We start from the raw sequence: 14,079 nt of genomic DNA on the forward strand, positions 1-14,079 counted from the left end.
CCAGATACCGTAACCACACCCCTAAAATATACTTAGCTCTGGAGAGACACACCACACACTATTCTTCCTGATCCTATGGGTTCATGATCTACACACAGTGCCTTAAAGAGAAGTAGGTGGTAATAGAGGCTAATTTTTCCATCTCCTCCTCTTTGTACAGGGCACTATCTGCCCCCTGGTTTCACAAATGCAGGGGCAAATTTACCCAGCCTATGACCATACTAACTTCCTTTTGATTAATATATATAATATAAAAATATATACTACATAGTATGTACTATATTATACATACATATAAACATATTATATATTATAAAATTCATTATATTATGTTTTATTTATGTAAAATGTACTTATTATTTGATTTTTATTTTATTATAACATGCTTTATTATGATTTATTATATTACAGTTATTATAGTATGTATATATTCTTTTATAAAGTATGTTTGTTGTTTATATATTAAATAAATATATACACTATATCATATAATAAATATTACTATATATGTAATAATATATATCTTAATGAGCTCATATTCCAAATCACAAATGGAAGCTCAACTTTCAGTTTCTCTCCTGGCTACCAATTTATGTACTTTGATTTCTCACCACAAAATATCTTCATGACCTGCTTTCAGCAGTCAAAATGGCCAGTTCTCCATCAGCTTTTACTTTCTCCATCTTCACCAATGCCTCTCTTGGCAGTGTCAGCCAGGGCGTGTGAAGGTTTTCCCTGGCAATGCCGGCCTTCAGTCCATCTCCTTTCTGGCCTTTTTCTTCTTTTGCCCTGCAGCAGTTGTATCCAGCTGACTATGCCAGGTGTGAGGTCCATGCTCCACTGCACGAGAAGGGGGTCATGGGAGCCTGGGAGGTTGAAGAGATGAGTAGGGCCCGTAGGCAGATAAAGCATTCTTTACTCTTTCTAGATAAGGGCTGTTAGGTAGGCAACTGTCAGCAGGCACCCAAGCACACACTGGCATACTTGGCTACATACAGGCAGATGGCACACAGGCCGCATGGTGACAGGCATACAAGTCTACAGACAGACACACAGAGGCAGACTGGTGAAGGTGGAGGCAAAATCTCAGGCTGTATTTATTCTGTATTTATACAGAATCACACAAAAGTGGCATTCTGCCAAAAATGTTATGCAGTAGATCACTTCATTGTTGTCTATTTTGGGGTTCCAGGGCATCCAGGTAAACAGCCATATATTAGCTGAATAAGTGGATATCCGTATTGGTGTCATGTTGTGTAAACATGAACTGGCTTTAAGGCTTTCGTTTCCCTATACCATGCTTATTTATTATCATCATCATCATCATCATCATCATCATCATCATCATCATCATCATTATTATTGAAACAGGAGCTCAGTGTGTAACTTTGGCTGGCCTTGAGTTCCCAGAGATCTTCCTGCCTCTGTTTCCCATGTGCTTTGATTAAAGGCATGTGCCACCATGCTTGATTGTGTCCTCATAGTTTTTTTTTTTTGAAGGGTGTCTCCCACTGGTCTGGAGCTCACTGAGTAGGCTAGAGCTGGCTAGCCAATGAGCCAGGAGTCTGCCTGATGTCTCAGCCTCATCAGCACTGTGATTACAGACCACCATGACCAGCTTTTCCCTGTGGGTTCTAGCTATCCCGCACAAAGAAGCAAACCTAGGGCTTTACACATGCTAGCTAAGCATTCTATCTGTCCTCTCTTTCCATCTCCCTTTTATATTTCCTCCTTTTGATAGAAGGTCTGAATTGGCTAGGCTTCCTCGAATCCTTTCTGTAGCTCAGGAAAATCTTGATATTTTTTATCCTCCTCAATCAGCTTCCTGAGTAGCTGTCCTTATAGCCTTGCACCATAAGGCCTGGACATTAGAGTGTTTTAAAGAAGAGTAAAACGTGATCAGGTCTGTGCTATCAGTTTAGAAGAAACATACTTATATCTAGAGAAACAGGGAAGGAAAAGCCAAGGCAGAAAGCCCTAGAGATCTTTTTTTTATTAATTAATTAATTAATTTATTTATTTTGCTTTTTCAAGACAGCGTTTCTCTATGTTAGCCTTGGCTGTCCTGAACTTGCTTTGTAGAGAAGGCTGGCCTTGAACTCACAATAATCCACCCGTCTCTGCCTCCTGAGTGCTGGGATTAAAGGTGTGCGCCACCAGGCCCGGCAAGCCCTAGAGATATTCTAATTTGGTTCTATCATCACTCTATAAAAGATATAGTATGTCCTCTGGAGCTGGGGCTGGCTATACTTTGGCACATTTATTCCTTTTTTGACACTGTAAGTAATGAATTAAGAATATGGCTTAAATACAGTATGATTCTATGGTATCAGAGTATTTCCTTATCCTGATATTTAAAATTGTTGTGTACACAATGAACTGTTGGCTATATATAACCTTATGTGGTTAGAACCTTAGAAAATTAACTGCTTAGGAGCTAGTTTTTACATATATATATTTATACATTTTCTTTAATAGGATCAGGACACCCTTGTTTGTGATAATTACACCTCAGAAATAATCATGTTTTAGTTTCTATTTTTTAGGAGTTCGGATGCTTTGTCTGTATGTGTGTGGGAGTACCACATGTATGAGTGGTGTTTATGGAGGCTAGAAGAGGCATTTGATCTCCTAGAAGCAGAGTTGGATAAGGTTGTGAGCTGCTGGCGCTGGGAACTCAGCCCACGTCCTTTGGAAGAGTAGCTAAGCACCCATAACCACTGAGCTGTCTCTCAAGCTCCACGTGTTCATTTCTTAAGGTATTGTCTCAGTTACTCTTGTTATGACAGAACACCATGACCAAGGCAGTGTATAAAAGAAGCCAGACAATTGGAGCTCATTGTTCTAGAAGGTTAGAGCCCATGGCGGTCATGGTAAAGAACATAGCAGCAGGGAGGCATGAGGCATGGTGCTGGAGCAGTGGCTGAGAGCTCACATCCTGAGACACCAACCACAAGTCAGAGACAGGAGAGAGAGAGGTGGGTAAGGAGTGAGAACACTAACTGGGAAAGATGTGGGCTTTTGAAAGCTCAGTGTCTAGCTTTAGTGACACACCTTCTTCAACAAGGCCACACCTCCTAATTCTTCCAAACAGTTCCACCAACTGGGGCTAAGTAATCAAATACATGAGCCAATGGGGACCATTCTCATTCAAACCACCACAAACAACATCACCATGTCCTCCCTTGAGATTCATGTGCTTCATGTAACTTTTTGTTTGGTTTGGTTTTTTGAGACAGGGTTTCTCTGTGTAGCCTTGGCTGTCCTGGACTCACTTTGTAGACTAGGCTGTCTTTGAACTCACAGAGATCCTCCTGCCTCTGCCTCCCTAGTGCTAGGATTAAAGGCATGTGCCTCTGTGCTCAGCTTCATGCAACATTTTTTTGTTTACTTTTGAAACATTCTCAATTAGTATAGATTGAAATTTAACAGATACATCAGGTTATTTTTGTACTGCTACACACTTAACATTTCCTTTTCTACCATTTAATCTGGTAACTCCATTAGGTATTAGACCTTGCTTTTAGTCTTTTCTTTTTATTCATTATTATTAGTATTAGTTTTTGCCCTCATTTGATTGTTTTTGATACAGTCTCATGTAGCCAAGGCTAGCCCTGAATTTCTGATTCTCCTGCCCCCTGCTGGGATGACTGGCTAGCCTCACCTTTTTATATACTAGCAAGGTAGCCTAGCATAAAAGAAGTTTTCCTCTTCCAGCATCAGTTACCTCATGTAAAATGAAGCCATCAATTACTACCTTGCCACACACACAAAAAAAAGGACACCGGAAAATTCACATGAGCCAATGAATGATCAATTATTGTAGCCTGTACATGAAGTACCCCTTCCCAAGTGCCCATATTTCTAGAACTCAGGAGCCAGAGTCAGGAAGATCAGGACTTCAAGGATGAAAGAGGTATGTAGGTAACTGGGGCACATCTTTGTAGTGTTTATCTTGTTCCTGCCTCCTTCTCATCCCTTCCTACTTCCTGGTTCATGTGAAGATAACTTCATTATTATTATTTTATTATGTTTATTTTTTAAACATATACATTTATATTATTACACATGAATAAAATAAACTACGTACAGCAGGAAGAACCATGAGACAATCATGAGTTATACAAATGTTACATTCCTAGTGATTTGGCTATTTGTATTTGTCAAACTTGAAGTAAACATCTTTCCTGTCTTGTTGAATCTAAATTTCTGAATAAAAATCAATATCTCTCATATGTCATCTCTATTAACTTAAAACATCTATGTTGATCTAAAAAAAAAAAAACCTTATCCCCTAATCAACTAAACTTGATTGTAAGACTAAACCCTCTGTTCCCCAGTGGGTCCGTGCTCTTTCCCGTATTTGGAGGAGCGCAGGGTGTTCGAAGTTTGTACCTTCTGAACCGCCAGTTGTCCAGTCGCAATGAGGGGGGAGCTTGATGCTTCTGGCTAGATCCCTTTAGTCTGTTTCCCAGCAACTCTGCCTACTAGACATAGTACATACTGTGCGCCACCATCTTTCCTAGTCCCTCCCCCCGAGGATAACTTTCAGCCACATCCTTCTGCCATGATGATCACTTGCCTTGCTATATGACCAGGCCTTAAACCTCTGAAAGCATCAGCTCCAGTAAACTTTGGTCCTTTAAGTTGTTTATTTCAGGTATTTTCTCATGGCAAAGGAAAGGTGATTCTCAGTAAACTAGAAGGAAGCTAACTTCTTAAGCTTTTAAGCTCAGTACAGTGGTACATGAATTTAATCCTAGCACTTTAACCCCAGGTGGATCTCTGTTACCATCCGGCCTGGTCTAAATAGTGACAACATGGAAAAAGCAAAAGAAAAGAAAGAAAGAAAGAAGAAAGGAAAATAAAATAAGAGGGTCTCTATTTACACACAGGATCCACTAAAAGCCAGGCCAGGTTGCACAGACATGTAATCCAAATAAGGAGGCTGAGGCAAGAGGACTGCAATTTCAATGTGTCCCTAAGATATAGGGTAAGTTCAAGGCCAGCCTAAGCAATGGAGTCAGTTTTTGTCTCAAAACTAAGAAACAATACTTAGAGCTTCTGTTGGAGCAGAGCAAACCCCCTTGGAGGGTGTCTGGCAGAGGTAGCTGGATTTCTTTGAATTTGACACTAGTTTGGTCTGCATAGTAAGTTCCAGGGCAACCAGGGAAACATAGGAAGACTGTGTGTTTAAACAGGAGTTGGGGAAGGGAAGAGGGAGGGAGAACTTTTGAGGCAGGGCACAGTGGCCTTCAACACTAGCTCTTAGGAGGAAGGCAGATCTCTGTGAGTTCAAGGCTAGCTTGGTCTTTGTAGCAAGCTGCAGGCCCGCAAAGACTACAGAGTGTGACCCTGTCTCAAATAAAATAAAACAAAACAAAACAAAATAAAATAAAATCACCCCTTCCCAATTCTGGTAGGCATATTTAAATGGCACATGCCTTAAAATCCCAGCACTCGGGAGGCAGAAGCCGGTGGATCACTATGAGTTCCAGCCAAGGTTACACAGAGAAACCCTGTCTCGAAAAACCAAATCAAACCAAAACAAACCAACAAAACAAAACAAAACAAAAAACCCCACAAAAATAGTTAAAAATAAGTAGGTAAAATAATTTTAACAAAAACAAAAATTTTTTAATTTACATTTTAAAAATGTATTGCCTCATTAGAGGCAGCTGCTTAAAACCACAGTACTTGATTTATAGCCCCCCCCCCCCACCTTTTTGATACATGGTTTCATTGTGTAGGGTCCTGGGAGTTTTGGAATTAGCTACTTAGTTCAGATTGCCTTTAAAGCCCCAGAGATCTCTACCTGCCTCGGTCATCAGAGGGCTGGTATTAAAGACATGCTTAGACCACATGGCCCTGAAGTCCTCAGACCCATCCCAACACCTGCTCCCAGACCTCTTCAAGGTCCGCCATCAGAAAAGACTGGGGGTAGAGTGGCAATACCGTTAAGAGTATTTTCTTTTTTACATTTTAATTACATTTATTTATTTCTGTGGGAGACATAAAAGACCAATTTGTGGAAAGAGTTAAAGTTTTCTTCCTGGCATCAAACTTCTGTCCTCAAGCTTAACAGCAAAAACCTTTACTCATTGAGGCATTTCCCTGGCCATATAGTATTAGTCTTAGGGGAAAAAACCCTCAGAAGTGATACTTCATGAGGTTGCAAACACTAAGACAGCCTCCCCTCCCCCACCTCCTCGCCACGCGCCTCTGCGTAGTTGCCTGAGAATTTGACACGTGACTAAAATGGCGGGAAAATTGGGCCGGTCTGGGGCAAGGTTCAAGGGATATACGATATGCAGGCATGCGCACTTTGCCTGCTCACCGACTGCCACAGCCGGGTATCCTAGCAAGAGGGTCCTGAGCCACAGGCTAGCAGGACCCTGTAACAATTCTCGAAGTTTCTTATCCTGCCTACTCACTACCTCACTTCCTGGTACACTGTTTGCGCTTCAGTTGACCAGTAGTTCCCATCTCTTCTCTCTCTAGGTTGCTTGTCTCTGAGGCAGAGGTTAAGATGGGGCTTGCAGGTCGCCATTTGGGAACCAAGGTCGGCCTCACTCTTCCTGGGCTGAGATGTTGGCTGCGGCTGCGGCTCTTAGCCGCTAATTTTGCGGCTTTCTACTTTCCTGGACTGGTTCCCATCACGTACTGTGAGGAGGGCTCTCCCAACTCTTACTACAAGGTGAGGCGCCAGGGGAAAAAAAGGGCTCTTGCGGAAGGCCTTGTGCAGATAACAGGAAGTCCCAGGCCCACCCTCTTGGTATGGCGCCATCTTCCTTGGTTCTGTCCTCCAGGCGTTTCTACCCGCCTCCCATCCTCTCAGGGTATCTTTCTCCCTCCCCTCGCCTTGCCTAGCCTCCCCATGCCTTCCTGGCCATAGGTCCTCCCTCAGGTCCCTTGGCCTATTCCAGAGGCATGTTCTTTACCCCACCACCTCCCCTTGCTCTTCAGCCTCCCTGCCAGAAGCCCACCCTCTTCTGCTCCCACTTGCTCCTCTCTCCTCCATGTCCTGTTAGGCTCCTGTCATATTTCTGCCACACTCTTGTCCTGTTCCTTGGTTACTCACTCTGGCTGCCCTGGTCCTCCAAAATGCATAACACTCATTTTGTTGCCTATTTATACAGGCTGGTGATACTGAAAGGGGAGCATTTGCGGTGCAGGGCATTTAGCAAGCTTTAGGAAATGGCTCTGTGTTCACAGTGCCCCAGTCATCCTTTTCTTCCCCTCCCTTCCTGAATACTCTTTAAGTCAGGATCTATGCCTAGGCTAGCCTTAAGCTCAACATCTTTCCAAGTTCAGACTCACAGATGTGTGCCACTGTGATCAACATTATTATTATTATTGTTATTATTATTATTATTATTATTATTATTATTATTATTATTATTATTATTTGGAGACTTGGTCTCCTGTAACCTAGGCTGCCCAGTGATCACCACGCTTCACTATATTGTTTTTGGTAAGAAGGTCTCAGAGCAGCAAGCTGGCCTTGAGGCCTTGAATTGGCTTTAAAGTCCTGCTTGGTGGGATGCTAGGCAGAAAGATATGTGCTTTCTTGAAAAAATATTGTTTTTTAGATTTGAATTTGCTGAGTAGCCCAGGCTGATTTCCAACAATAATATACCATCCTTGAGTTTTAAGCCTGTAGCATGTTGGGGTTACAGGGTATGTGTAACCATCCTTCCCCTCTCCCCTTCTTTATTTGTTTTTCAAGACAGGGTTTCTCTGTGTAGCTCTGATTATCACTGTCCTAGAACTCACTCTGTAGTCCAGGCTGGCCTCAAAGTCACTCAGAGATCAGAGATTCGTCTGCTTTTGTAAACTCCCCTCCTTCCATCCACCTGCACTGTGCTGGGATTAAATCCATGCGCATCGTTACCCTGCTTTTTTCCAGTTAATTAATTAATTAACTTCCTAGTAGGAAGTTCCTCTCCCTTCTCTCCTCCCAGTCCCCCCCTCTCACCTCTCCTCCTCTCCTCCTAGTCCCTCCCTCTCACCTCCTTTTCCTTCCCCCTGTGTCCCACTCCTTTTCTCCTCAGAGAAGGAGAAACTTACCATGGATATCAACCAAACTGTAAACTGATGGTAGCAACAATAGACAAGGTTACCGTTTAGTTATTTTATTCTTTGTTTTGGAAACAACTAGCTCATTGTATTATTAATGAATGTTCTTTTTCCTTCCTTTTAATCATCAATACAAGTCTATGCTGATAAACTGTACTCAATGGAAACTGTGATGACCTATGACTATGATAGGTAAGCGAGGCAGAGTTGTAGTTTTATTTAAAACACGAGAAAGGATCATGTGGAAGATTTTAGGGAGTGATCATGCTTTGTTTAGTAATGTTCTGTTATTACGTGATCAGTTTCAATGTGACTTAACCATTGGAAAAAGAGGAATTATCTGTATTATAAAAAACTAAGATGTTCTTTGGTGTTAATTTATTTCTTCTACTAAAGTCAAGTCTGACTTTCATTATAATGCGAGGCAGAAATCTAGGGTAACACAAGTATTTAAAATATATAAAATATCCTGGCTTCTATTTAGATTGTACAAATCTTTTGCCATTTAAAATATATACAAGATTTTTATGTATTTTATTTTCTACTTAAGTCATCTTATATTCATAATAATTGAAAGAAAGTTTTAGTTCTTTTCATCTATTAATTTTTGATACTATATGGGAATATGTTTGGGGAGGACACTGTTCTTTAAATTTGCTTTGACCAGAACTAATAATTTCAGTTTCTGGACATATTACACTAGAATTAATATAGACTTGAAACTGTTGTTTACTTATTTTGAGAAATTTAAAGTTTAAGCTCCAAAATATTGTGAGTTTTTTTGTTTGTTTTTCCTTTCTTTTCTTTTTTCTTTTTTGAGACAGGGTTTCTTTATATAACCATGGCTGTCCTAATAACTCACTTTGTAGACCCAACTAGTCTCAAACTCACAGAGATTTGCCTGCTTCTATCTTGGGAGTGCTGTAATTAAAGATGTGCTCTACCACTGCCAGGCCTGTGAGTTTGTGTTTGTTTGTTTGTTGAGACAGGGTTTCTCTTTGTAGCCTTGCCTATCCTGTACTCGATTTGTAGACAGGCTGGCCTCAAACTTACATTGATCTGCCTGCCACTGCCTCCTTGAATGCTGGGATTAAAGGCATGCAACACCAATGAGATTTTTTAAAAAAATATGTTAAGAAAAGTCAAAAGCAGTAACAAGAGCCTTTATGTAATGCATTTAACTATTACACACTCTAAAGAAAAACGTATAGAGAAGCAAATAGTTCATAATTAGACATATTCTAGGTCATAGTTTTATTCACAGTCTTGTTGACAATGGAGAGGCTAGATGAATTATGAAGATTGGTTTCTTGTAGAGTTTCAAAACATATTTGAACTTCTTTTTTCTTTAGGTTTGACTTCTGTCAAGATTCTTTGAAGAAAACACCCTCTGAGACTCTTGGACAAATTTTATTTGGAGAACAAGTAACAATATGTCCCTACAAGGTTATTCAGCTGATCTTTTTTTTTTTAAGATTTATTTATTTATTATGTATATAGTGTTCTTCCTGCATGTAACACCTGTAGGCCAGAAGAGGGCACCAGATTTCATTGTAGATGGTTGTGAGCCACCATGTGGTTGCTGGGAGTTGAACTCAGGACCTTTAGAAGTACAGGCAGTGCTCTTAACTTCTGAGCCATCTCTCCAGCCCTATTCACCTGATCTTATTAGTTTATCTTATTTTTTAAATAATAATAATAATAATAATAATAATTATAATATAATATAATATAATATATAATATAATATAATTATAATATATATTTATTATTATTATTATTATTATTATTATTATTATTATTATTATTATTATTTTGGTTTTTCGAGACAGGGTTTCTCTGATCTGCCTCCCTCTGCCTTCCCAGTGCTGGGATTAAAGGCCTGTACCACCATGCCTGGCTGAAAGAATTTTCTTAAAACTGTTTAAAATTGAATCTTTGTTTTAAAGGGAGGGATGGAAAAAGATAACCTCATGTTCACAGAGGAATCTGTTAAAATATTAGCAGTATCTGAGTCCACATAAAGGAAGAGACAGACAGAGATGTAGAGATGGGAGAAAGTGTGTGAGAGAATGTTACTGGAGAGTGAACTCTGGGAATCACATATGCTAATCAGATGCTCTACTGTAGGCATACGGTTATTATGCAATTTGAATGCTGGTTTCTGTACCTCCATATCTGGTTGCAATCCTTGTTCTGAGACTCTCCTGTCTCAATGTGTTTATAATTGGTATGCCAATAAAGCAGCTTACAGCCAATTGCTGAGTAGGGGAGAGAATAGAGCTGGAGTTCCTGCCAACCAAGGGAGGAGGAGTTAAAGGAGGAAGTAGGGGATTGATCTACCAGCAGAGGTCAAGGAGACATCAGGAGAAGGAACTGGAACAGGGAAATCTACAAAGTACAAGTTTCTCTGGGATGAATGCTGGGAGGAAGCCAAATTACTTTAGATGGTTAAGAACAGAGTAATAACTGCTCAGTTAATGTGTTATGAACCTTATTATTAAACAAATATAAAAGAATCTCTATCATCACTGGTAGGTTTGTTATCTACAACTGACTTTTTAAATACTTTTAAAAGTAATTTAAAAATTTAAAAAATTTCCCAGCAGTCGGGAAGCAGAGGCAGGTGGATCACTGTGAGGTCGCGGCCAGCCTGGTCTACGAAGTGAGTCTAGGACAGCCAAGGCTAAACAGAGAAACCCTGTCTCGAAAAACCAAAAAAAAAAAATTAAATTGTATGTATATTGGTGTTCTGCCTGCATGTATGTCTGTGTGAGAATGTCAGATCTTGGAGTTACAGACATGCCATGTGTGTGTTGGGATTTGAACCCATAACCTGGAAGAGAAGTCAGTATCCTTAACTGCTGAGCCATCACCCTAGACCCTCAGAGTAATTTTAATAACATAGAAATTATATTGTATTTTTGTGATTTGAATTTGATTAAAATTGAACTTGAATATGTGTAAGATAACAGTTAAGTTGGTCAGTATTAAATGCTTGTTGAACCTTTCATTTGAAAAATATTCTTGTGTAGGGTTATTGATAACATGCAAGTAATATGGTGTTATGACAGGGAAGGTGGAGAACACTATTGTACATCGGGATTTCTAATAGGATGTTTTAATACCCCAAGTGGCCAATTAAAGGCGATGTAAGTATCGCCAAATTACAAAGGAAGTACAAGAATGTTTTTTTCACTTATGTTTTACTTTCTACTTTACTCATCTAGAAAACATTAATGGGACAACTACCATCTAGGCTCTGTGCTATATGCTTGGGGATATAAGAACAAATGTACTTTGTTTCTGTCCTGTATGCTGTCTCTGTCCTTTTAAATATATATTCTTGGTTTTTTGTTTTTGTTTTAGTTGTGGTTTTTCTAGACAGGGTCTCTCTGTGTAGCCTTGGCTGTCCTGGACTTGCTTTGTAGACCAGGCTGGCCTTGAACTCACAGCGAACTGCCTGCCTCTGCCTCCCAAGTGCTGGGATTAAAGGTGTGTACCACCATGCCTGGAGATCTCCAGTAAGCCAATGTAAATTTAGGCTTATTAGCTGTATAAGGCTGATGGCCCTGAGTCTGCTAACTTATTTGCAAATCTACAGGGAAATAAGAAGAAGTAAGAGAGATAGAAAATAAACCACTCACACGATGCATTCAAGAGAAAAGGTGGATGAAATTAGGCATCTCAACTTCATCTGAAGTCAGGTTTCCCAATCTGCACACAAACATTCAAGAGAGAAGGTTCAAGAGAAAAGGTGGATGAAGTCAGGCATCTCCACTTCAACTGAAGTTAAGTTTCTCAATTTCAACGCTGTTTATTGCTGATAATCATACTTACACTTCTGAAAAAAGGGAATTACTTCATAGTCACAAGAGTACAATTAATCACAAAAACAGAGGAATTCTAAAATATAACAGCTTACATGTTTTGAAGCTAAGCATTTCCCCTTTTTTTGGTTTGTTTGTTAAGAATATTTTGTTTATTGAAGAATAAAGTAATCAACATTAGTAATTTTAAATTTGAACAAAAACCTTTATAGTGGCAATGAAAAAGCCTGACATGCTGTTGTTATTCAGCGCCTCTCCATCCCAGTATTCAATCAAGATTTCTGCTTTATTGATTGACTGGGTGTGATAAGAACAGGTAGTCTAATCTATGTATCCATTAAATAAGTTCATAGTGAATTTAGAATGACAAAGATTGCCAGGGCCTAAGGTTAATGGGGTCTGAAACTTATAAGAGTGTAGACTCATCAATTAGGACTATACATTATCCGGCTATCTCTTAGTTCATTATGAGCTCAGGACAATAATTTTATCTGTCTTTCATTCTAAGAAACAGAGTAAATTCAGACATCTCTAGGTAGCTTCATTCCAATTTAGGTTCATGGGACGTTTAAGCCAGTTTGCATATATTTATGGTGAAATACCAGGATTTGTGGGACCGTCTGGAGTGGAGGCTTATCTGAAGCCACAAATCTGCTACAAGGCTATCCTTAGGCATCTGGAGGTCCACAAAGGTATTTATTGCAGACATAAACTAACCTTAACTTTTAAAACTATTTGAATCAAATCAGGAGGTCCATAATCAGGGATTAATTCATCTGAATAACAAACAGTACACCTTCAACAAGATCCTGTAGGAATTTTGTTCAATCAGAGCTGGTCAGTACCCAGAAAATAATAGTTCACACCAATGGTTTTCAAGACAGAGTTTCTCTGTGTAATCTTGGCTATCCTGGACTCACTTTTATAGAACGGGCTGGCCATGAATGTAGTCCTGGCTGTCCTGGTCTCACTTTGTAGACCAAGCTGGCCTTAGACTCACAGTGATCCACCTGCCTCTGCCTCCCTGGGTGCTGGGATTAAAGGCATGAGCCACCATGCCTGGCTCTAATGCCAGATTTCAGAGAGATGCAGCAGTGCACAATTGACAGGGTAGTCAGAGTTGGAAGCAATTCTGGGGTGCATCACAATACAGACCTTGCACATTCCGGATCCCCTCCAGAGATCTCTCATGACTACTGGACTTCCCCAAATCAATGGCTCCTGATAGCATGTCAGAGGCTGGAAGCAGTTTGGGTGTGCATCATGGTACAGACCTTGTGAATACCAGATCACCTCCTAGACACGCCGCATGCCTTGTGAGATCACTTAACAGGGTGGCTCTTGGCAATATTTTACTAGTTAATTTTTATGACTCCATATCTTTGTGTGGTTAAAAGTTAAAAAACGACATACATCTATGAATATTACAGTTTTATATTATTGTTTCTTTAACAACTGTTTAATACATACAGAGTTGATTAATACTTTAATTATTAGGCCAAATAATACAGGTTATAGTTTTAAATGTATAGAGACATATTTATCCTTCATATCTTTAAGAAATTTAGTGAATTTGCCTACGTGTACGTATTTGTACCATGTGTATGTCTGTTTCTTGCAAAGATCAGAAAAGGACATCAGGTCCCTTGGAAGTGGAGTTATAGCAAGTTGTAACCGAAGCGGATGCTGGGTAGTAAACTCAGGTCCTCTGCAAGACCTATCTGAGCTGAGCTACCTCTCCATCCCCATGGGACATTAAAAAAAAGTATTAGTTTATCCAATTTTTATTCCATCATCAGGTTTAGTATTTTGTAGTTTCTAGGAGAAGTTAAAATTAAAAATTTTCTTTTGTCTTTTTACAGTCTGAAGTCAGCAAAAACAATACTTTGTACCTCTTCAATCATGTTGATATTACTATTACATATTACATAGAAAGGGACACAACCAGAGATGTTGTAAAATTGATTAGTTCCAGAGTTGATCCCAAAAGGTAGCTATGGAGTTTCTTTTAAATTAGTTCTAATGATTTCAAAATGGACTTAAAATGCCCAGATTTTCTAACTTGTTGTTTTTTACTTTTAGGATCCCTATGTGATATTACATAATATATTTTGAAAGCTTAATCATTATTTTACCCTGTCTTCTACATGCTAAGTATCTGAGTATTATG

At 39.5% G+C, this 14,079-nt stretch overlaps 1 protein-coding gene across 1 annotated transcript in view; it reads left to right on the top strand.

Annotated features, from left to right (window-relative positions):
• Positions 1-6,258: 6,258 nt before the first annotated feature.
• Positions 6,259-14,079, top strand: part of LOC127185466 (transmembrane 9 superfamily member 2-like) — a 47,151-nt gene continuing 39,330 nt past the window's right edge. Inside the window, 8 exon segments of the mRNA XM_051141919.1 lie at positions 6,259-6,353; positions 6,502-6,695; positions 8,202-8,271; positions 9,432-9,525; positions 10,029-10,093; positions 11,115-11,231; positions 13,470-13,492; positions 13,779-13,899. Of these exon segments, the coding sequence (XP_050997876.1) occupies positions 6,259-6,353; positions 6,502-6,695; positions 8,202-8,271; positions 9,432-9,525; positions 10,029-10,093; positions 11,115-11,231; positions 13,470-13,492; positions 13,779-13,899 (779 nt within the window).

This window comes from Acomys russatus, chromosome X, assembly GCF_903995435.1.
Source record: "Acomys russatus chromosome X, mAcoRus1.1, whole genome shotgun sequence".
NCBI classification, from domain to species: Eukaryota; Metazoa; Chordata; class Mammalia; order Rodentia; family Muridae; genus Acomys; species Acomys russatus.